The sequence below is a fragment of the Hesperophylax consimilis genome, chromosome 10 (assembly GCF_061612785.1).
Source record: "Hesperophylax consimilis isolate HC1 chromosome 10, BYU_Hcon_1.0, whole genome shotgun sequence".
In the NCBI taxonomy this organism is placed as follows: domain Eukaryota; kingdom Metazoa; phylum Arthropoda; class Insecta; order Trichoptera; family Limnephilidae; genus Hesperophylax; species Hesperophylax consimilis.
Window position 1 is genome coordinate 13343869 of NC_142845.1, and position 26690 is coordinate 13370558.

General features: G+C 33.7%; 1 protein-coding gene across 1 annotated transcript; it reads left to right on the plus strand.

The window, feature by feature from the left end:
- Nucleotides 1-169: 169 nt before the first annotated feature.
- Nucleotides 170-26646, plus strand: LOC149420324 (calpain-7-like). The gene is made up of 12 exons (XM_089636611.1): nt 170-529; nt 1440-1582; nt 3657-3855; nt 5998-6308; nt 8969-9145; nt 10841-10987; nt 11330-11557; nt 14255-14499; nt 15744-15946; nt 17501-17706; nt 18349-18578; nt 21283-26646. Exons 1-12 carry the CDS (start codon nt 334-336, stop codon nt 21431-21433), a joined length of 2436 nt encoding a protein of 811 aa, XP_089492737.1. The 5' UTR covers nt 170-333; the 3' UTR covers nt 21434-26646.
- Nucleotides 26647-26690: the final 44 nt, after the last annotated feature.

Below are 26690 nucleotides of genomic sequence, written 5' to 3' on the forward strand. Positions count from 1 at the left end.
GGGGGTGGGGGTCACAGCTGGTTTGAGGTGTTCGTAAAATGAACTAAACTATCTTGGTCCGTAGATCAAAAATAATTAAATTTTCCAGGTCTGGAAAGTCGGGAAAAGATTAATCCTATCCTAGCTTCTAGCAATACTACCAAACCATAGAAACTTAAAACGTCATGCAGCTGTCAAAGTGACATCATCATCATAGAGTAAATAATAAATATTGAAAACATGCATAATCAGTTTGTTTGATTAATTGTACCATAAATAGTTAAATGCTTTTGTGATTTGTTTAATACTAAACATTATAATGTCTTAGCATTAATAATCGATCTGATTCATAAAATGGGGTCAATTGAAGAGGCTGCAAGATTTGCCAAAATCGCAGTAGAGTTTGATAGAAATGGGAATATACCGGAGGCTATCCGGCATTACTACTATGCCACCAACTTGCTCGATAGTATCGTTTTTAAATCTAGTGATTCGGCAGACTCCATCAAGGCAAAATCTCAGGAGTATCGTAAAAGAGCAGCTCAGTTAGGTGAGAATACATGTCGTAAGCCCCTTCCAAATTATCGGGACAAATATATAGGCTTCCCTCTCTGCCGTGAGAAATAACCTCTTTAACCTCTTGTTCGCCAGCAGTTCTTGTTGGTATCCTTAAGGATTCTATTATTAATGTCTTCCGTCCACTTTCTACTTTGTCTCCTGGTGTTTTTTTCCCCTCCCGGATTTCTCTTGAAGACTTATATTAGTCGCACCTTTAACCTCTTATTCGACAGCGTATCCTTAAGGTTTCTATTATTATATTAGAGGAATGTGGGGGGATACCTGGCTATTCAGATTTGGTCACCAAACACGGCTAAAACCATTTAAAGCAATGTTTGAATGATGGTATTACACCAGGGTGATACTGAGAGTATCTTCCATTCAGGAACATGCCGCAAGTATACCATATATATTATTTTAAATTAATAAATTGTGAAATAACACAAATTACTCAAATAAAATCTTGCGCACGCCGGGATTTAAACCTGCGACCTTCAGCATGATAGTCAAGAACTTTACCCCTCTACCATTTAGACCGTCAATGCTATTTTTACAAATATATTAACACACAAGACGGTAAATGTACATTACTTGTAAGACGGTACAATTAACAAACACATAATGTTGCAAAAAACAAATAAGTTATTACAAAAACAGAATCAGCTGGCGGCTGGCGAAAATTATGCTTACGGAACACCAACTGTTATAAATTAAAAATCTGCCTTAAACAAGCCACTAATATGAAGCTTCAAGGAGGGTGAGAAAAACACCGGGTGACAATGTAGAAAATACCTGACACCCTATCTAATACAAATTATTTAAAATTCACCTATCAGAAAACTGTGAATTAGTGGGGTTACACCAAATTGAACTGTTTGTAATAAATTGCTGGTTAATTTCAGGAATGGAGAAGCAGGATGAAGAGGAGAGGAAACTTCATCGCTGCTACTTCCTGTTTGAGCAAGCACTGGACGCGGATGATGAAGGCTCTACTGACACAGCCACGGAGCTATACACGCAGGCCGTGGAGCTGGGAATTACAATTGTTTGTGTTTTATTATATTATACGTCCTGATGAGGCGTACGTGTGCTAACACCACGTATGGACTGTGTTACTAATGTGGACATCCGCAAAGAATGCAAGGGTAAAAATCGAATAAAGTGTAAGATTAAGAAAGGACGCTTAGATGGTTTGGACAATGAACGGAGCGAATGAACGAATGAATAAAGGAATACATGACGTGAATGTAACGGTAGTAGAAGTCGGAAACACCCGAGGAAGAAAGGAATGGCACAATTAAGTGAGTCGGGTCGTGTCAGGAGTCTGAATAACAGAAGAGGATTTATGGATGAAGTGTGTGTCAAGATCGAGTTATTTGGGGGTCCAAAGAAACGGCATAATGGTTCGTTAGTTAGTTATTTATATTATAACATTTATTATAGCTTCCGAAAAGCTTTTAAACGAACGGACTTGTAATAGTAGTCCAAGTGCACACAAGCAACTTTAGTTGCGACGACAGTTGGCGACTATTTGAAAAGCCATATAAATTCATAAAAAGTCTCCGTAGTGTTGTGTCATCTCATGTGCGCAAATCCATATACCGTAATGAATTTTGACGCATCGACGCAACTGTCACCCGCCACTAAAGTTGCTCATGTGTGCCTGGATTTAGATTTCAGGTCATTAGCTGCCATAATCGTAAAGAATATCTGAAGGATGTAACAACATAAATATTTTCATATTGTAACAGAATACTGTTCTGATATCCAGTATTCAGGTTCCACTAACAATTCATAACATTAATATAATATTACTCTCATTTTAAATTCACTAACAGCAAATCTATTGCATATTATCAGTATGTTTTTTTGTAGATAAATTTCTTTGACTTTAATAGGAACGGCTTCGCTGTCTTTTTCATATAAAACTTAAATTTGGATTTGAGGACAAAATACCCAACCGAACTGAATAATAATTTTTTTAATCAAAGGGTGACGCAAAAATCTAGTACAGATATGTACTAATTCATTTATTTGTGTTTCAAATTATAAAATATGGGCAGTTAAAGAAATCGATTTTTCAGGATTTTAGACACAGTTTGGCAATTATTTGTGAAACAAAAAAAATATATTATCTTGCCTATGCAAATATAATGAAATATGAATTATTAAAAAAGTACCGATTTACTTTAGAACACATTTTTGTCAGATATAAATTTTGAATTCCGACACAAAAAAAAAAAAAAAACGCTTTTTTACTATGTTTTATAATTAAATTTATATATCATTGTATTTACATAGTAGGTTGGGGAAAATTATTATTTTAGTAATAACTAGTAACTCACATAAAATTGAACAACTTGCCTCTAAAATCGTGAAAAATTGAATTCTTTAATGGCCTATATTTTCTAAAACACAAATAAATAAAGCAGCACATATACGTACTAGACTTTTGATTAAAAAAACAATTATTCAGTTTGGTCTAGTATTTTGACCTCAAATCAAAATTTAAGTTTTGTATGAAGAAGGACACGCAGCCGTTCCTCTTAAGGCCCTGTAGTAAGCGTTCAAAGATGGTTTCAAAGGGAGATATGTAAATACGAACGTTAAAGAGAGCACGCTAATATTAAAAAACAATATTAATTAAGCGAAAACTCCTTTGAAATAGAGCAAAAATGTGCATTTTGAATTTTTTCATGCCTATAACATATTAAATAATAGAATAAAACGTGTTTTTACTAATTTTCGGATATTGCTTTGCAATTTTTTCTGTCGAGGGAATTTCATATACTAACGTTTCGGCATAACAAATGTCATCTTCAAAAATAACGCTTTTTTTTTTGGATCCTAAAAACTTAAAGAATAAACGAGAAACTTGTTATAAATTGGGTAAGCGGGGGGCTCTTAAGCTCTTGAATTATTTGTATGTTTTTTTGGAGATAACATTGTTTGATTTTAATCCCTCGCTTGTGTTAAGATATTCTGTTATGAGTGCCATTTATGTTATTATTTATTACTGGCAGTTAAATATGTAATTATACTTTGAAATGCGTCTTAAAAAATTCTTTGCAATGCCAAAACTAATGGGTTATATTTTTTTTATACTCTCGATTTAACAGAAAAACCTTGACCAAGAAAAAAAAGCCAAACTCAACACGGTTCTGAAAGATGCCCTGGAGAGGGCCGAGAGCCTGAAGGGTTTGCCGCCCCACGTGCCCAAAGACAGCCCCACCGAAGATGTGGTGCCCGAACTGAGGAAACTAGCCATTCAACCCAGTCCCAGAGTTACTCCCAGTGTATCCACCAGGGCTACTCCTTGTAAGTTATTACACATTAACTGACCTAACCTAACCTAACAATCACTGCCTTTTATTTCAAAACGATAAGTAGATGTGAAAGAAAGCCACAAATCTCTGTCCTGGCTCCTGGCAAATACTCCTTGCTTCAATCCTTTCCATTCAAATTCTTATACATACTTGTTTATTGTATTCTCAGTCCCAACTGCTCCCAACCGTCTGGACCTATGGTATCCCCAATTGGGGTATGTTGTTATGTTATTATGGTGGGGTAGGAGATATGTCAGAGGAAGGTGGGGAAGTGCCTGGCTATTCATATCTGATTACCAAACATGGCTAAAGCCATTTCAACAATCTTTGAATTTCTTAATTCTTTCACCAGGGTGATACTGAGAGTATCCTCCACTCTGGAACATGCTGAAAATTTATTATAAATGAATTAACTGTGGAACAATACAAATTATTTAAATTAAATTTACTTGTGCACCCCAGGTTTTAACCGCGACCTTCGAATTCGTAGTCGAAAGCCTTACCCGTCGGCATCAGAGGTCATCATTTGATTTACTTAATCATTACATGTCTTCTTCGAATGTCACCGAATCATTTTTCTATTTACTTCAGCATTCTCTCCTCCCATCCTAACAAACTTGAGCAAAGCTCCTTATAAATCATTGTTAATTTTCAACACCACATTTTAATGTTCTTAAATTTTATTTCATAAACTAAAATAATGCACAAATCCAATAAAATTGTCGAATATCATAAATATATAAATTATTAAATTTACAACACCGTTTTACTGCTCTGAAAAATAGCAAAACTTTTTACATAATGAGCTACGACAAATATTATTAAATATTAAACAGATGTCGCACATTAAAAAATAAAAAAATAAGATAGGTTTATCTAAAAAGACGCTGTCTGGATTGCATTTAGTTCGGGTTGAATCTTGCGATCATACATAAAGATAGTTGCCAATAAAAATGTGCGGTGGAAAAAATGAAGACAATGTTAGTGGTTCTTATTCGAAGTATGATACAGTTAAAAGTGACCGAGGGGAATAGGGTCCCATTAGCTCAGTCGGTAGAGTACTGTCCCGGAAAGACAAGGGTCCTGGGTTCGAGTCCCAGATGTGACCGTTTCCTTTTCTGATTTTTCTGTTTCAGATTTTCGTTTAGAAATCACTAATATTGTCTCCAATATTTAAATATTACAATTTGAGGTTTTACTCAATAAAGTTATTCCGAAAAATAAATAATATTTATTTTTAGAGAAACAAATAGTCCATTTATGAAACATGCTTGTTGCTTGTATTACAAGAAATTGAAATATAAATGTTCCTACACTGATGCATCTGCAGAATTCATATTAAATTAAGTTGTTAAAAGAATCTTTTTTAAGGATGGCTTGTTTCACAGAATTTGAAAAATTCACCAAATTTCAAAGTAGATTTACAGTTCTGTGGAGGTTCTTTTCCAGTTCTATCATTATATCATTATTGGCCAGTTGCTTCACAAAATTGAAATAATAACAGAATTTGAATAGAACCTTCACAGAACTTGAATCCCTTACCCATTTGCAGCTTTAGTAAATTCAATTAATAATAAAAAAAATTGCAAAATTACTTTACGACTTCATTTTAAATTAAATAAAAAAACAACTTTGTTTACACCACTATTTTCAATAAAAATTATCAACTTGTTTCATAACCAAAGATTTCTTAATCAGGATACAAAGTATACTGAAAATTTAGATACATATACTTATATATTCTTACTATATCTTACTCCTCCCATAAACACAAACTCCCGAAGCTCGACTTATGGAGTAGTACAATAATTAGGATTTTTGAATAAATAAATAAAAAAATAATAAAAACAACTTATATATTAATAGGCAAATAAGTACCTTAAAATATTAAGTGATTAATTATTTATTAGTTATTAATAAAATAATTAAAGTTATTATATTATAATTCTTGTATTTATATAATAAAACAAAAACAAAAAATATGAAAATGGTTGTAAAGATAAATTTAGGGAATTTTAAAAATTTAAATTGTAACCTTTTGTTTTGAAGCATTGCGATAATATTTATTTTTTTAAAAGTGGTGTAAACAAAGTTGATTATTTTATTTTAATAATTATTTTTTTAATATTTTTAGCCTCCTCGCTCCACCGAGGAAACAGTGCCCATTTGAAACTGTCTTCTGGACAATCAATGTACACGGAAGAAGAAAAACTAGTCCTGACAAAGACGTCCCAAATAAATAACAACCAGTTTGTGCCTTTTATGCAGATAGATTTGTCTGAAAACTTCAGATTTGCTTTCACCTTTACGGACAAGGATGGCTTGCTGAGCCTCTCCACTAAGCAAAAGCAGCAATTTAAGAATTGGGTACGGCCCGATGAGATGTCATCTGAACCAAAGATGATCGCTGGGCCGCTTGTGGATTGTTTTAACATTAAACAAACTGTAAGAATTTTTTTTTTAGGAGATTTTATTTGGCTTCTATTTTACCCTTCACCAAATTAAAACTTAGTGATTTGATATATCATCGTTGCGCTTGGAAGACCCGCTATGTGAGTTTTACCAAATTCTGCAAGAGAATCAAAAAAACATCCCAATTTTGTATTCAAATGCATCAACAAACATCGTTGGAATGAGTTTTGTGCGACAACGGTAAAACTTATGCACATAACCGAAATGGGGCCAGAATCCTTGATTTAAAAAAAGAAATTAAATCTAAAAAAACATTTTCTGAAATCTGGCATATAGCAGTTTTTGCAAGCGCAACGATGATATATCCAATATTTGTTTTTGCTGCTAAAATTATAATTTGAGCACCAAAGTTGGGTAGTAATTTACAGGTTATCGATTTCCAATGAATTTATTTTGATAATCTGAATATTTTTGATTATTACCAGAAATCATTTTCCCTCACGAGTTATTTATTGGTAGATACGGTTGAAATATATATGTTTTTATTCTCTTTATTATGCTACATTGTAATATGGAATAATAGTAACCTAACCTAACAGTGAAATTCTCTTAAAAGGTTTTCAAGGGACTGCTTAAAATGAAGGATAAATTTGGCCATTTTTTAATTTCAGTCTTCAAGAGACCAAACTTTTTAAGCATGAAAACTTCTTTTATGGGAACCTTGTATGTGGGTTTCACTGTAATCCAAATTTTTACATTCTATTATAAAATTCCTTTTTTTTATTTTTAATCAAGATTCTAGTTTGAACTTAGAAATAATTAAATACAGTACTCTATCACTAATTTGCCACCTCAAAAACCAGCAAGTATCAAGTTATTAGTGAAAGCGGTGGATTATAATACAAAAACATACAAAATGTGCTAAAAATTAATACAGGTATCTCTTAAAAATAAACAAACACCTCTATCAATCTTTTGTAAAATTTCCATTTTTTTGGTTTAAAGTTATGGTGTTATGTTTAAGCTTGCGAGAAGACTCAATTTTGTAAACTTATTCAAACGAAAAATCTGGCAGAATGAAACAAACCGAAACACATTCTACAGTTGCTAGAATACATAGAGGCAGTGGCAGCTCGCCATAGGGGGATGATGGGGACAGAACCCTTCAGATATTTGCAAAATTTTACTTGCACGCGTCTGACTTTTCGAACTCATATCGATTCGGTGTGCAACTCTGCAATGCGAATGCTGGGTTTTGTTATATGTAATTCGAAATCTTTTACGAATACGACAGTCATAAAAATGCTTTATTTTACTCTGGTTCACAGCATTCTTGAGAGTGGATCGATAATATGGGGACCCGAAAATGCCCTTTACTCAAATGATGTAGAAAAGGTGCAAAAAAAGTTTATGCGATACCTCTACATGCGAGAGTTCGGATATTACCCTTTATTGTATCCCTCTGATTTTCTTGTCGGAATGCTGGGGATAGAACGTCTAGACGTTAGGAGAAATATTGCAATGGTGTTAGTGGCGCACAAGCTGCTAAATGGACACATTTGCAATCCAGATATTCTGGAACGAATTTATTTTTATGTCCCTGATAATTTCATCAGAGCTAGACAGCACAGATTATTTATTTTTCCAAGGGGCAGGACCAACCTACCAATGATCATGCCTTTGGGGAGAATAACTACTTTGTTAAATCATATTTCTTCTGTGATTGACATTTTCAATTTGAACCAAAGAGAACTTAAGACGGCAATAAGTATACTATTTAACAAATCTGGTTAATCAGATAGTATTGATGTATTTACCCATGCAAATAAATGTATGTACTGACTTCTTATAAACTGTAATTTATAAACTGTTATTTGTGAAATGTAAATGGAATATACTGTTTTTCACAATAAATCAATAAAAAAAAAAAAAAACCTGTCAAAAGAAAAAAAACATTCAATGTCTTGTTTACACCAAAATGAATGAATTCTGTAAACATAAAGGCAATTAACATTTGCTGAAATATAATATAAAAATTTGTTTTTCAAGCGACAGGCATCCGCTTCGCTCCACGTCTAGTGACCAGTCCCGCGAATCGCGGCATTTCTCAGTGCGCATAACTTTGTACGCAGATTGGGGACAAACCGAGATGTCCATTCAGGCGTACTTGGTATATACCTATATAAACTTTAATTTATTTTGTGTTCAGGCATGACTTGTGTCCATGAACGTTTTTTAAATAAGATTTCAGTACACTACATGTAAAAAATGTCGGTCCCCACCGTTGACGAAGTGCTCGAGCCGCCACGGCACAGAGGACTAACTGGAATTACATAAAACAACAATAATGATTCCTGGTGACGGTAAAACGGTCAGCTTTAGCTAGTTTGACAGCGATATAGTAACTGAGTGTGTAAGGGTAAGATAACCCAACCCGTCGTGTCGGTGTATAAAGCTTGGCACTCGAGTCTACGCACTCATCCCACTACTAAATTCGACAAACAAATTCTGGTGAAATTATAGAGCCGGATTTTGTGCTTTCAAATACTGAAAGTAATGGTCGATTATAGTAGTTGTCGGATAATTGAGCGGCGGATTACTGATAAAGTACTTTATTTTCAAAATTTTCTGTATTGATACTAACGAAATAATGAAAAAATTATCTAATATTTGGTTACCTGTGTATTTTGTAGGTAGTGTCAGATTGTTCCTTTGTAGCATCTCTTGCAGTGGCCTCGTTATATGAAAAGAAATTTGATAAACGCCTCATCACATCAATTATCTATCCGAAGAAGAGGAATGGCGAACCTGTTATAAATCCCTTTGGAAAATATATGGTTAAACTTCACCTCAATGGCGTTCCAAGAAAGGTACTGTTTTGATTGCTGTAATAATTAAAGTTGTATATATTATAAGTAATTTCTATCACATTTTATTATTGATATTTACGATATCCAATCCCTGGAGATTTCTGGTGGGCTCTAGGAAACGCCCCCACGCTTGTAGATCTCCTGCTGTCGCACTCCAGTTTCTTATGAACAAGGATGTAGTGTTCTCCACACTTTCCAGCCACCTAAGTTTACATCTCTTTTCCTTGTAACAATAAGGTTCTATCTGACATTTTGGCCAAAATTAACTCTATGCACCAACTTACCAAATTTTTCTCTCCCTATAGAACCCTTTATAAATTATGTTCAACTTCTATGTAAGTTCGCAGATGGTGCAACAAAGTTCTATTTAAAATTCTTTATATTTATTTTTAGAACAATATGGTTCCATTTGCAATTTAAGAGCAACATAGAAACTTTAATTTTATTTTTAAGAATTTCTATTTGTAAATTTTACATACTTTAAATATATGTATCATAATATTACCTTAATGTCACTTGGCCACCAATATTTATATTTTGCCATATAAATATTGGTAAACAAAATCACTGTTGTCATTTGTTTTTTCTCTGATTTATAGATTCACCTTATTGTACTTTCCGCAAACAATTGGCGAAGGTGACTGCTCTTTGCTTCTATGTTTTGCGTACCATCTGTCTTTGAAGATTTGTTTGTCATCTTTCTTTGTTATCGTCAAGTCTTTGAATGCTGCTGTTTTTAAATTTATTTTAACTTTCCAAGATATATCATATGAACCTGTTTTGCAATTTATTCTTATAGTTTTATCTTTTTCCATCTTTTTATAAATACATTCTCTAATAGAATGCACTTAATTTGATAACATAAGAAGTCGGAGTCACCCCAGGTATACACAAATGACTTGATGGTTAGTTGGTTGGATAGCAAAGCTTCTGAAGCAATTTTGGTCCTTGACCACATTTGAAACTATGCATTTTATGCACATAATCTGAACAAACTTATCTATGCAGTTGAGGTCGTAACTACTGTAGATTTTTGAGCTGCCAGTGCAACAAATTTTTCTTTGTTATTTCTTCAGTTCCTCTCTAGGTCAATTCCCTAACTCATTGGTTCCTTTTTTGGTCAATTCGTTTATTCATTAGTTTCTCTTTTGGCTACCGCATCAATTTCTGAGCTTCTCTTTTGGCTTCCTCATTAATTTTTTAGTTCCTCTTTTGGCCACCTTATTTATTTTTAATTCCTCTTTTGATCACATTCATTCATTAGCTCCTCTTTTTGGCCACCTCATTCATCCGCTAGTTCCTCTTTTGATCACCTCGTTCTTACATTAGTTCCTCTTTTCATCACCGCATTCATTAGGTAGTTCCTTTTTTGGTAACCTCAATCATTTGTTAGTTCCTCTTTTGGCTACTTCATTCATTCGTTAGTTCCTCCTTTGGTCACCTCATTCATTCATTAGTTCCTCTATTAGCCACCTCGTTCATTCGATATTTCCTCTTTTGGCCACTTCGTTCATACAGTTTGTCTTTTGGTCACCTCTTTCATTCGTTAGTTCCTCTTTTAGCCATCTTATTCATTCGTTAGTTCGTCTTCTTTCCGCCTGTACAGATAAGCTTGCATGTCTGCAATCTTTTAATATGCAATGTCCTCCTGAAATATCTTAAGTTTTTTTTACTTACCTAAGTTTTTTTTTTCAGATTATTATAGACGACTTATTGCCAGCCAATAAATACAATCAACTCCTGTGTTCCTGTTCAAGTAATAAGCATGAATTCTGGGTGTCACTTCTGGAAAAGGCCTACATGAAAGTAATGGGTGGATACGATTTCCCGGGTTCAAATAGTGTGAGTAATACATATGCGATGTTTTTTAGCTATTCTAGTTTTCTGAAAGATAACGATGCATTGTCGTCTTTAAAGGTTATCTTTAAAAAAATACAAATTCATTATGCACATAATTTATAAAATGACATTATGTTACAATGTATGGAAAGTATTTCCATAATAATTTGTAGCTCTGTTGCGGACTCACAAAGGAATTTATGTTGTACAATAATTTCAATAAGTATACCATATAAATAACTAGAAGCTTTGACTTATACTTGTCGAGTCATCTGCGTCAGTTGTGCAGTGTAAATGTTCACATGAAAAGAGCCGCAAATAGATAAACATATTTATATATTTCAGAGCATTGACCTCCACGCTCTTACTGGCTGGATACCTGAAAGGAGCGAAATCAAGAAAGATAACCCCGAATTTAACTCTAACGCCTTATTTGAAATGATAAAGACGAACATGGATCAGGGAAAGGTTCTGGTGACCGTTGCAACCGGTGAACTGTCTCCTGCTGATGAAGAAAGAACTGGCTTGGTGCCAACGCATGCCTATGCAGTTCTTGATGCTAAAGTTATTAATGTAAGATTTTTCAGGAAGTTCCTGTCTAAAATGTTTTCACATCTATAATTTAAGAAGTTTGAAAATGTTGTAAACAGCAAAAACTTTACCCTTACGATAAGTTTATCTAAATATAATAAGAACTATAATCAAAGATTTAAGCTATAAAATGTTGTCCAACAGCGAAAACTTTACCCTTACAATAAGTTTATCTAAATATAATAAGAACTACAATCAAAGATTTAAGCTATAAAATGCGAAAAAATCCGAAATGCAGATCTGCCATTCTAACACATACATATTTTTCTTTCGACTTATATTTTTAAAAATTAAAATTTAATTTAATTTGTATTTCCTACATACCTTATAATGGACATCTTAGCTGACAAAATTAGGTAAATATTCTTTATAAGGTATTTGACGAACATAAATTAAAAATTAAAACATGGAAAAATTAAAAAGAAAATGTATAAGGGTGGCAGAGTATTTTGGCGATTTATAGTTTAAATATTGCCTTAATCCAAAGGGCTCCCATCAAAACCGTGGTTTCAAAATTTCCCCCATTTTTCCAAAAAAAGGGATTTCCTCACTTATACGCATGAGAATTGGACATTGGTCCGTTGTTTCTCACCTTTTTAAAATTCACATGCTTGACTTCCTCAGATTATACTTTCTGTGGTCTAGAAGTCAGAACTTTAGATCACATATTCTGGCTGTCCCTCTCTAAACAAATATCCTCTCTTCTATCAAGCCTTATCTAAAATCACCAAATAATTTGTTTACATATTTGTATTATATTTATAAATAATCTACTACAAGTAGTTTCCCCAGAAATTCTTGTTATATTCAGAGAATTTTTTATTTGATAGTATATTTAAGGATACGCTGGCGCACAATAGGTTAATCTTATATTGTGCAATACTTTCATTACTTTTATATTAAGAACTAGCGACCCGCCCCGGCTTCGCGCGGGTGCAATGCACTAATGTGGCATCATAAGAGTCCGAGCGACACATGTACAATCCAATCCATTTAGAAGCGCTTTGACATTGACAGTTATTAGTTCCAAAAAGTGCATTTGGCAATAATTTTACTTTATGTAATTTGCTTTATTTTTTATTAATATTTTATTCTAAACATTCATTTTTTGCACAGCTTTTTTAGATTATATTAGCTGTAAATATAATTTTTTTTATTTTGAATCAGACTATACTGCCAGTAACTACAGAATGTCTTTATGTACAATGTTTACAGCTTTTTTTTTTTTTTTTCTTTATTCATAACAATATATTTGAATACAGTTTTTTTTACATGCTTTTCGACTACTACACTAGACACATGTCCGTATTATGGTAGTCTGTTCTTTCATTAGACACCACAAACAGATTTTGCATAGAAGTTACACGCGAAAGGGCTACATATAGTTGTCCATGTGAAAAACACTAAATCTAAACCTGCAACATTTAATGTTTGAGCCCTGGGACTTCTTTCTTATTGGTCATTGAAAAAGACAGTTTTACAGAAAATTACAGTTGTTTAAATTGAAACGGTGAATCCATCGGTATTAAAAGAATCCGGGGAATTAAAACAATTTCTCCAGTTCCACATCCGGTCAGTATTGTATTAAATGTTGCTAAAGATTTTACCTGCAAACGTGTACCATTGCACAATTTGGTTGGATTAAGGTTCCATAATAAAATAAGAGGACACCTTACTTTCAACACCAATTTATGTGGGGGGAGTCCAGTGGGCTGCAAGGAATTGAGAAATTCTGTGAGAAAATGAACAGCCCCTTCAAGATCGAGCACAGTGTCTACAGAGTAGCATGCTTGCGTCGGTGCATCAATATTCGAGAGAAAGCGACAAAGAAGGGTACTCGCCGCAGCGGCTTTCGTACTTGCGGCAAAAGGCCTTTGAAGGCCTCAGTACGGGCAAGCCACCCAGTGAGGCCTACATTACAGGAAATCTTAAAATGTAAAAAATATTGTACCAAATAAAAAAAAAAAAATAAATAAAAAATAGTTTTGTTGCAAGTGATTCTTCAAATTGCGATATTTTCTAAGATATTGGTTTAAATTATATATTGTGAAGGGAACTTTTAATATACATTAAATGCTCAATATAATTGGATAAGAATTAATATTTTATTGGTCAAAATAGCGTCGCAAATAACACATAATATATGTAAAAGATAAAAATGAATACTGTGGTGATTACTTTAGGAGATAGACGTATACCACCGCGGACTTTTCTATAGGCCTTTTTAAAATTTACAATTCCGTAGTACATTATTTTGTTTTATCTTCTAAGGTTTAGCCAGCGTCAGCAATGTAAGGGCCCAAAAATATTTTTTTTTGACTTGATTACAAAACGACAACATTTCCATACTTTCTATAAATATAATATGCATGAATTATATATATAAACCTTCCGGAAGAAATTCTCTGAATGATAGTGAAAACCCTATTAAAATCTGTTGCGTAGTTTAGGAGAACTAAGCGAACAAACAGACAGACACAGAAAGCAACTTTATTTTATACTATGTATTTAGAGATTTGGCCGCTGGTAGGAAGTTCTATTAAGTGCATCATATTGTGCATGAAGACGGCTTCCACCTCGAATTAGACTCATTATTGTTTGGTTATATTTTAATGAGAAAATACAATAAATTGTTATTCAATTGAGAATTTACAGTAATCAATATGTTTTATTACACAGGGTGTTAAGTTACTACAGTTGAAAAACCCCTGGTCTCACCTGCGTTGGAGAGGAAACTATTCCGAATTGGATACAGTGCACTGGACGCCTTACTTAAAAGAAACTCTCAAATTCAACCCGGACACGGCCGCCGTGTTTGATAATGGAGTATTTTGGATTGATTACGACAGCATTCTGCACTTTTTTGATGTGTTTTATCTCAATTGGAGTCCAGAAATTTTCCAGTATACCTATTGTTTGCATCAGTAAGTATAGAATTGATTTTGTTAATGAATCATCAATTTGCTTGCTCTACGGTTATAGCTGTAATATACATTTTTTTACATCACACTACATTTCTAACTGATGTTAGTTTTTGTATTTACTTTACAATGTTGTGAATTACTAAATTGTAACCGTCATGAATATGCACAGAACTGATGTAAGTTTTGTATTTACTTTACTATGTTGTAAATTACTAAATTGTAACCCTCATGAATACATATAGAACTGATGTTAGTTTTGTACGTATTTACTTTACTATGTTGCAAATTACTAAATTGTAACCTTCATGAATATGCAGAGAACTGATGTTAGTTTTGTATTTACTTTACTATGTTGTTAATTACTAAATTGTAACCTTCATGAATATGCAGAGAACTGATGTTAGTTTTGTATTTACTTTACTATGTTGTTAATTACTAAATTGTAACCTTCATGAATATGCACAGAACTGATGTTAGTTTTGTATTTACTATGTTGTAAATTACTAAATTGTAACCCTCACGAATACATATAGAACTGATGTTAGTTTTTGTATTAACTTTATTACGTTGTAAATTACAAAATTGTAAATTTTGTAATTTATTTACCTTGTAAATTAGTAAAATAATTTTAAATTACAGCATTATAAATTTTGTAATTTATTTACCTTGTAAATTACAACATTGTAAATTAGTAAAACAATTGTAAATTACAACATTGTAAATTACTAAATTTTGACCTTGGAAATGTATAGAATTGATGTTAGTTTTTCATAAACACATTTCATTAAGACGTTTATGAGCTTTACGGCCATAGAGTAAAGAAGAAAACTAGAAGTGTCTTCTCTACAAATTTGAATGAAAACAAATATTCCGTTTAGCCCAATAGCCTAGCGCTCTCTCTCACTTACACTCGCCTGACATCATAGATCTCCATCCCATTTGAATTACATAAATACTGTTTTAGGTAAATATTTGGAACACGAAACACGCCCACAAGGCATTTCATGTGTTTTCTTTATTCTATGTTTATGGCTGTAACCGTACATTTCAAATTTGTCGATATGACATCATACTTGTAACTGTCACCAGTAATTATGATTAGGTATCTACAAAATATTATTTTTGTTAAAAATAAGTATACACATCTAAATTTATAGATTAGCCAACTCGCCGAAATGATTCCCTAATTTTATGCTAGCGCAAGTCTATCAATTTGGAGTTCTATGAAAATAATCAATTTGTAGGTTATGGGATGCCACTGCGGGGCCGGTGCGGGATGGATACAACATCGGAGACAACCCGCAGTTCAGCCTTGAAGTGCAAGGACGCGGGGAGATTTGGATCTTGCTAACCAGGCACATTACGGAAATAGACGACTTCCGAGAGAACAAAGAGTACATCACGGTGCTTGTTTACAAAAATGAAGGCCGTCGAGTGTACTATCCACGTACGTATATATTTTTTTTATTGATGCAAGGGCAGGGTAAATAGAATTATAGAGTTAAAAATTAGGGCGGTAAGAAAATTAATCACTATTTGTGCCACATTCAAGGGTGATGGATTTGAGAGTATTGTCTTGGGGAAATAACACCGTTAGGAATCAAAATTAGCTATGTATAGTGATCAGATCTGAAAAGCCAGATACCTACTTCCCGACTTTTCCTTTCCTATTACTGGCTCCTTCCATTATAATGGATTTACAACTGTGGTTGGGAACATTAATATAGGCGTGATTTTTAATATTTTAACAAAACATTAACGTTTTAAAACTATGACGGCCGGCATAGTCCAGTGGTAACGCATTGGACTGCCATTCCGAAGGTCGCAGGTTCGAACCCGGCGTGCGCAAATAAATTTTATTTTATTAATTTGTGTTATTTCACAATTAATTAATTAAAATAATATATAGTATATTTGCGGCACGTTCCAGAGTGGAAGATACTACCAGTATCGCCCTGGTGTAAGACCACCATTCAGAATTGAAACGTTGCTCCAAATGGCTTTAGCCGTGTTTAGTGACTAGATCTGAATAGCCAGGTACTTCCCCACCTTCCTCTTTCCCTTCCCCACTTACCTTCAGCCTCACAACATCCCCCAATTGGGGATGCCATAGTCTCACTGGCTCCAGACGGGAGCAGTTGGGACTCTTGTGAGGTATTCACTATAAAAAAAAAAAAAAAAATTAAAAATAAGAAAAGTCAAATACTTTTATGACCTTCTATGTTATCACACGCATATTACCCTGGCATCAAATCAGTATTGCCTTTCCTCGGTCCGTTATTCTTTGTAAGAAACTTCGTAGTGTAACGCACACTAATCACCTCCGTAATGACATTGCCTCGCCTCGGGACAAGCTAGTGAACGGCACGGTCACGCTGTCACCACGCTTACGTCTCAACGTCATCAAACAGTTGCCGTACAGTGATGGCGAAGTGATGCTAATCCGATGCCTAGCTGATATGTGGGCAATAACCCTCAACCTGAAAAAATTTTTTTTAAAAAGAAAGACAAACATTCCCAGGTTACGAATAACCTGAAAATATTTGAAAATCTCCTACTACCACCACAGTAAGCCGAAAATGTTGCTTGTGTTGTGATGGAAGACTTAGCAAGCCGAGGAATTGTACACACTACACCAGGGTGGGGACCAAACGCGATGCCAACTCGTCCATTGACCAGTCGTGATGTTGTCTGGTCTGTGGTGTATTTATAGCTTTAACAAAATTTTATGTGCACATGTCTAATTGCAAACCTGCGACCTCTGGGTCCAGAGCCAAGTGATTAACGCTCTGCCACAGAAGTCATCAAAAAAATAATTGTTTCAGCCCAAAAATTTTGTCTGTACCTAAATTTTATCTAATTAACTTTTACAATGCTCGCATTTTTATGCAATATATCCCTTCATGAATCACATATGCGACTTCTGCATACGGGGATAGATGACGATGGGTCACATATATGCGACAGCCGTGTCGATAAGGTAAAAATATTTTCTTTTCAGGTGATCCTCCTCCATACATTGACGGCGTCAGAATCAACAGTCCTCATTACCTGTGTAAGCTGAAAGTGAGCCCTGAAAGTAACACTCGTTACACGCTGGTGGTATCGCAGTATGAGAAGATGCGGACTATATACTATACGATAAGGGCCTACGGAACATGCCCCTTTGTGTTGAGGAAGTTGGCGTCTTTCCCCGTATCGAAAAAGGCACGTTTATAGTTAATTTTTTAACCTTGAATTTGTATATTGAGCTGCACTAGATGTATATAATTAGATACGTCACTCAAGGTGGCTCCAGTCTAATGATGACGCGGAAACCACAACTTCTGCCAAACAGCTATCGGCAAAAGATGTATATATATCTAGCCGAATGATTCTGCCCTAAAATGTTGATATTCTGCTAAAACCTGGCTAAAACATATATAAAAAGTTTGGTACAGTCAATGGAGTAAATATCCCAGGAAAATGTTTTTATATAATTAAAATAACTGCTAATTAAGCCCGAATAAGTTTTTCCCCGACTTACCTTTTTGAGAATTTATCAATCCCAAAGGGAATGTATGGTGAGAAATATGCTGAAATAGGCCAAGCCACGGGAATATAGTGCGCTTATAACGTCATCTGTCACGGGCTTTAAAGTTAAGATAACGGACAGCACTCTTTTTGACCGTCAGACATATTTTACTAGAGTTAATGTATGATAACTTAAGTCAGATTATTCACACGTCATATTGCGGTGTTTTTAACGGTTAACGGGTTAACTTAAGATAGATTATTCACGCATCATATGGTTCGGTTAGCGGTGAATGGGTTAAAAAAAATTTGAATTTTTAACATTTTTATTTTCAGATTGTCGGCGAATGGAAAGACAGTACAGCGGCTGGTTGTGCAAATCACGATACTTACCCAAACAACCCGCAGTACATGATCACCCTCGGAGACAGCTCCTCGGCCAAACACCTGGTTTTAGACCTCCGAGGGCCCAAGGAGTATCTTATTGGCATTACTGTCACCGTCCATTCTTTAGATGATCCCTCTATCACTGCTCCATTCGTCTCACGTTCCTCAGGGCCTTATAGGTAATTTAAACAAATTTTTTAAACAAATTTTTGAGTTTTGTACTAGAACATATTGATATATCATTATTGGACGTGTAATACCTCCAATGTGAAAGAATTGGATTTTTACAGGAGAGTAAAAAAATGCCTTTTTTAAGTAAGAAATGAAGAAGCGAGTCTCTCTTCTTTCTATTTATTGTATAATAATTGTTAACTCTTTGCACGCGGCCGTATCAACTGTTGTTACGGCAAAAAGTCTATACTCACCGGCTGTATCAACAGTTGATACGGAAACTTTGACGGCCGATATTCCAGCGCTCTTTCGTCATAAATGTATTTCTTGCTCACTTGGACATTCGTAGAACTATCACGATGCTGACATCTACAAGAATTTCTCAAAAATAAAATTGTATTTCATAAAAAAAGATCGATAATCAAGTGCGCCTCTTTGCGCCTTTTAGTCCTTTAGTTTACATTTTTGTCAACGGATGGCGTTAGTACTAGTATGTCATTCACAACTTTTCATAACTAAAAATGATAAGTGATCATGGTGTCCCACTTGTGTCTATCAACGCAGTGGCCTAAGTACACACACGCCGAGTGAATGGCGGAACCACATTCAAAAGATACGGTACGTCTTTGTATGAAATTTTATGTTTTTGTTTTGATAAACATCTAAGAGTGTTGACACACGGGGATTTGTTTTCATATTGTGGAGAATAATCTGTTCTGTCTATATAGTCCAATAAATCATGCCAGAATGCTATAATTTGACATTTAATTGCGTGTATAGGTATTTGAAAATATGTACCGCGTACGGGTATAGATAGAACGGAGCAAATTAACGCGTTCAAAAGGTTAATAATATAAATAAATATTATTTGGAGGTCCACCTTCATTTTAATTCAAAATTTTTCAGATTGGAGATATTACGCGCCCAGTGCCCAGTGCCATATGCCTAGTGATGTAGACCCGGGAATATTCCCCGGGGAATATTCCCGGGAACAGGAATATTCCCGGGAATATTCCTTGACCTGAAATAAATTCCCGAAAACGGGGAATTTATTTTATTTTTAATAAAATTATTTATACACTTCTCTTGGATGTTTTATTGAGTGTTAGCAGTTATCTAAGACGACATCCCCTGATCTAGGGACTTCACTACCACTTGCTATTGCTCCAATACATCTGGCTGCTGCCCTACTACATCCAGGTTCCCAAGGACATCTTACAGCCGGCACAGCAACTTGAAGCACTTGAATTCATTGATCAAGTAGCAAGTCATATGGAGACTGTTGATAGTGCAAATGTTCTTGTTGATTTAGTCAATTATAGGGCTAAAGAAGAATCATGGAGCAAGGCATTCCTATGGAAGTGTGTCGATAAAATCACAAATGGTAGAAGGGGATGTGTGGATTTTCTGATTTGTTACAGGTTGCCATAAGAATATTGACTGCTCCCATTACTTCGGCAGCCACTGAGAGATCTTTTAGCACGTTTAGTAGCATTCACACAACATGGAGGAATCGTCTAACAACTCAAAGAGCAGGGAAAATAACATTTGTGGCACACAATTGGAAACTTCTTTCCTCTGAAAGAAGCTCTCAAGTTGCTCCCAAGAAAACCCTTTCTTCCACGGATGAGCAGATTGCTTCGCATCATAACGTTTCAAACCTATCTGGTACTCGCAAACGCAAACATCCAATTGACTGTGCTGAGGAAGAAGAAAACGTAGATAATCCTGAGTCGGCAACAACTTCGTCCGGGTCGGATGAAGAAGAAGAATATGAAGGTGAAAGTGGAAGCGAAGTTGATAGTGTGAGGGTCCAATCGGTATCATCAGATGAACAGTAACGATCTGTGAAGTTGTGTCATTTTTACAGTTTTACGATTGATTTTTTATATGTACCGTTTACTAGCATAAAGTGTATATAGGCTACTAATACTGTACGGTATACAATTATATAGAGATACTACTCACTTTAAAATAATTTTGATCGGTGTTTTTTTGTTATTTTTCTCTTGGATCCTATTCCTATATAATATGGGAATAGTTTTTATGGATCTATCCTGCTCTATATGTACCATATGTGTGTATATTTTATTTTTTATTTAATAAATATTATTATTTTTGAGGTATTATGTTGTTAAAATCAAAATTCCCAAAATTCCCCGTCCAGGGGAATATTCCCGGGAACATTCCCGGGAATATTCCCCAGAAATAAATTCCCGGGAATTTATACATCACTACATATGCCCAACCAGAAGCATTTGCATAACCAGCATAATGGTTCCCAGTGGCGGCTCGTGACTTTTGGGTGTACTAAAATGCTAATATTACAAAAAATGGCATTATTAATGTTGTTGTAGCCGAAAATGTCTCTTTTTTTTCTTTTCGAAAATTGGGTTTTTTGTATGATGATTTTCAGGAAATCCGTGCGACACGTTCCAGAGTGGTAGATACTTTCAATATCGTCCTGGTGAAAGACTACCATTCAGAATCCAAAAGGTTTTATTTGTGTTTGGTGACTCAGCCTCACAACTTTCCCCAATTGAGTATGCCATGGTCTCACTGGCAACAGACGGTTGGGAAAAGTTGGGACTCATGTGGTGCACACATCAAAAAATAAAATAAAATATTCAGTATGTTTCATATTAGTTAGTAGGTTTTTATATATTTTTTTCCAATTTGTATTGATTCACGTCAAATCTTTGCGTATTTCAGATCGGGTTTTGTGGTATTAGAGATGCCGGACCTTCCTTCAGGAAAATATAAAGCCATGGTGTCCACTTTCTACCCCAACCAAGAAGGAGCCTTTATCCTGAACGTGAAATCTACGGCAGATATCAAATTGGCCGAAATTGTTCGGCGGTGAAACGGGTTATAAACAAAGTTATACAAATGCAAAATACATACAATCTAAAATCAAACTGAGAACTTTGCATGGCTTGTTCGACATACTCAAAATCGCATGTGCACGCCAGGATTCAAACCCGCTGCTTTTGAATTCGTAGTTAAGGATCCTAACCACTCAACAACTGAGGTCATAAATGCTGTTAGGTTAGGTTAGGTTAAGACGGATAAGCAACTTGTGATTTTGAGCACGTCGATACAGTCACGCAAAAACCTTTATTTTTATATTTTATGGTATTTTGCATTTGTATCTTGTAAAATGTAAATGTTTAATCTTGTACACAAAGTTATAATATTGTTTTAGGGCCGTTGTTTTGCAGAATTTGAACAATTCATCAAATTTCAAAGTTCATTTTCATAACAGCTATTCCATTATGGGTTAGTTGTTTGACAGAACTTGAAAATTAACTTAGTAACTTTTGCCCAAAACAATGCTTTTTTAAACTTTTTTACATTGTGCCATTATGTTATGGAACCACTTATATTATATTTATTTTATAAATATATTTTTTAAATAAAAAGAAAATGTTTTTATATATCATGCAATAATTTATTCATTCAAAATACAGTAATAATACTATTTATAAAAAAATCATCTTAAAAAAATTTTACACACCACCAATTACGCTTGTAAAGAAATTAATTCATCTCACAGATCTGTAATCAATATATTTCTACACCATTACACATAATTTTACATTTTATTTATACAAGTTTCTGTATTTCCGCTAGTGAACATTTTTCAAATTAAATTATAAAATTGTGTGTTTTAATTGACATTGTATCACATTAAAATATATATTATTACAGAAGGAAAAGAATATTTTATTTAATTAATTTATGTTGAAATCAAACAAGAATTTTCAGATAAAAATTAAGCACAGGATCATTGGAATCGTTAACATATTACATATTTTAGTAGTTTTGTTCACATTTTACTTAGATTTAACAATTCTCTAAAATTCTGTAATAAAATTACCTAAGTGATGATTTATATTTTAACCTTGCCAGGCTAATTTGTTCAGTTTAGCAAACAAACAGCTATAACCCGTAGAATCTATTTGTTCGGTTTTGGGAACAGCTCATATGAACTCATAGAAATCGTTCTGTCATGATTAGAAATATGACCTGAATGGTGTTAGAAAGAGAAGATACCACGCTTTATATTCAAATCTAAAAGTTAACCACAGGTTAATTGAAAAGTACACCGCTATGAAACCAAAAGTTCCGACTGCAGTTTGAGAAAAAAAATTATGAAAAAATGTGATTTTTTCAATAAATTATATTATATGAAACAAAAAAAAGTGGGTGGCAATAATGTTTAGCATACTAGTTTAATAAAATATGTGTTGTTGTCGTTTAGCAGAAATAAGCAGGTAATAAAATGGAAATTTATTTAGCATACAAACCTAATAGAAATATGTTAACTGGGTTATATATAATAACAGGTAAATCTTAGGAGAGCCGATTGAAGTCCACATATTTTTTGTTCTGTATTTATTAATTTGATCTATAATGAAGCGCTAATAATTGTTTAATCTTAGAGTACAAAATGATATTAGGTATGTTAGTAAAAATAAATTAAATTTCCTAGATAAATAGACATTTTTTGAAAGATAAAGATTCAATAGATATCAAACTGCTAAGGAATTTCATTTTTCACACAATAAATGACATACATTCTTCTATACATCTGCATTAGTAACTATATAGCATAGCTTAATTGGAAATAGTGCTGATATAAAGATACATACATAATATTTATTAAATAATGTACCTGTACATTGGAGACATGTTTAATGTAATTTATTTTAAAATAGAACTACAGTTGTTGTTATCGGTGGGTAAAATCTCTATGCTTTTCTCTACTTTCTTACTAAATGTTTATTCTATGGATATAAATATCCATAGAATAAAATGTATAAAAAATATACTACGTATTCCAAGCAATATTAACCTAACCTAACCTGTAAGCAGTTTAAACCATTATAAGCGGACATCACAGCACTTGGGTTGCGAGTGGCCGTGTCCCGTATACGGATGTCACAACAGTGCGAACACGCATCAATGAAAAAGTGCCGCTTACAAGGGCATCCAGTATTAAAACGTCACCCATTTAAATGTTAAAGAGAGAATAATTACTTCTGGTTCAATATTATGTGTTTACCCGCCTCAGAACAGAAACCTTCTAGTGAGGCGGGTTACTTTCACATTTGTTATATTAAACATGTAATTGCAATAAACGCCCGGGTTTCCGGCAATTAAGTCGGCTGTGTGTGAGTATTTGAGGTTTGGCAAGAAGGTACCTCACGAGAGGATTTTTTGTTTTCATATACATATGTTGGATTGAAGACACTATGAGGGTTAAGAATTGTCATTTACTTATAAGATGTCAAATAAATGAGTAAAAAAACACATATTGATCTTATACAGAAAAATATCAAGTACGGACATTTTTTTGCAAAATACAATAAAATTATTAATTTTTAATGAAAGTTAGACAAAGCAAGATTAGTAATTACATAATATTGTTCTTTACAATATTCGGAAGCATTTAAAATGATGCACAGGGAATTCTCGATCGATCTTTTCCTGAATAATTGTTTTTCCGCTTTGTCAATTATTCCTTGCAGTCCTGAATTAACTTCATACAAAACTCGCAAAAATAGATTGTACTGATCTTTCCTCTAAGTAATGTTTTACCGCATTCATCACAAAACCATACTTCTTAGCTAATTGCCTCGATTCAATTAACGGTTCTCATAAGCAAAGAGACGTTAAAGGGTAAATCCTGCCACGGTGATAAAAGAGTTGAAAGAATGAATCTCAGTGTTGTTTGCATCAACATTAATGGAACTGCCATACGTGAGCCCCTCACGCATTGGATAAATGTGACAGTGTGCTAACATTAACATTAATACAATGTAGTCAACGGAATTAATTCTCATAAGCAAAGAGACGTTAAAGGGTAAATCCTGCCACGGTGATAAAAGAGTTGAAAGAATGAATCTCAGTGTTGTTTGCATCAACATTAATGGAACTGCCATACGTGAGCCCCTCACGCATTGGATAAATGTGACAGTGTGCTAACATTAACATTAATACAATGTAGTCAACGGAATTAATTCTCATAAGCAAAGAGACGTTAAAGGGTAAATCCTGCCACGGTGATAAAAGAGTTGAAAGAATGAATCTCAGTGTTGTTTGCATCAACATTAATGGAACTGCCATACGTGAGCCCCTCACGCATTGGATAAATGTGACAGTGTGCTAACATTAACATTAATACAATGTAGTCAACGGAATTAAAAACCACCAATCATTGAATTTCTACAAAAAGGTGTGGATACATAATATCAATAGAACCGAAAAATACACCAACAAAATATGCAGATATGTATACCAATATAGCAATAAAATATACACTAACACTCACTCAAAGTTGAATCACTTTTCTGGCAAGTATTTGAATGCAATACTTATATGTAATATTCTGTTGATATTTTAGTCACAGAAAAAATATTTTTAGAAAATTAACTAAATTAATAATAACAGCTCTTGTTAATTTCAAAACTAGCGACGTAACATGAAAAATGAAGATCTATATATTATTTAAATCAAAGCCAGTGCTGAATGTTTCACATAGCTTCTTACTTAATCACAGATGATTCACAAGGGCGAGATGCCAATTCCACGCCATAAGTAATTTTTCTAATAACAATAATTAGAATCAGGCACACACATGCTAGTCGTTCCAGTTCATTAGTCGGACGTCTCCAAATATGTACTATGTATGGAGATACTGATGAAATCAATTTTCTAATGGACACCATAAATCAAATATTATTATTACTAGCAGATAAAAACCCGCTATCGTGAGTTTTTTGCTGTTAGGCCCTGCAAACGGCTTTTCGATAGGCTTCGCCCAATTTAGTAAAGTTCTCTGATAGTAGAATTTTTCCACTTTGTATGTACAGCAGCAATTAATAGATTATGTGCAAAAATTTAAATCTATCCAAATAAAACCAGTTGTGAAGGCCTATTTAATATGTGTAAATCTTATAACTTCGTTGATTTGAAATTCACTGAATGAATGAGAAATATTTTCTACTAAGTAACAAACTCTCATTAACTAAGAAATTTACAATCAGAACTCAAGAAATTAAAGAATGCCGCCGAAATTGTGTATTTGTATTACATGAAGTTTGTATTTTTTCCATTTTTATTTTACTAAAAAAATCTTCTGGGAAAATTAGAAAATTGGTCAAAACATGGAATGAGAAATTTGTATAAAAACATTTGCCTTTTTGATATTTCATTAAGTGAAGTACGGAAATTTTTATAAAAACATTTATTTTTTTTTGGAGTGAAATTTGGGATAGTTGAACAAAATTGGTCAGAAATTAAATAAAAGTTTTCGAAATTTTCTTTTTGCTGAAGATTCTTTTTGAAAACAACAGAGGGCGCCACTTCTGTTTACAACAATCCTAAACTGTAGAGTCACTAAGATAATAATACTATCAGCTGCGGCTAAATTTTATCAAGTGGTTTTAAACCAAAAAATAACACCAGGAGACGTTTTGTACACTTTTACATTCGACTGCATATTTAACTAAAATTTCATATTTTTGCAATTGTCTGACTAATGAACTGAATGACAGTGCTAAAGCTAACCATACCTATCAAATAATGATACCTACATATAAAAATATCAATGACTTGTGCTGACTTTTTTCGATATTTCAGAGTAAAAAAGTTAATTCCATGACATTAAAAGTTTTTGCAGTGTAAAATTACTAGTACTTAACTTTTTGTTCTGATGAATAAAGAAAAAGTAATTATATGTAATTTTACAAACATAAAAAAATATTATTATACTTTAATAATAAATTAAATTTGGGTTTTTTTTTTTGTTCTTTCGTTATCTACAGAAAATTTGTCAATTTAACAGCATTCCAATACTCAAGGGCAGGTGAGACATTCATATCAAAGTTTGAATATTTTTACTGTGCAAATAATATTGCTTATTGATAAGCATGGGAAATGTCAATTAAAAACTAAAAATTTGAAGTGTAAATCAAATAATCCTGATAAAATCGAATGCATGAGTTATTTGAGAATTTATTATACCTACATAGGGGCCGTTCAAGTATTACGTAAGCAGATTTATTACAATTATTTACCCCTTCATCCCCCTTGTCACCAAAAGTAAGCAAAGC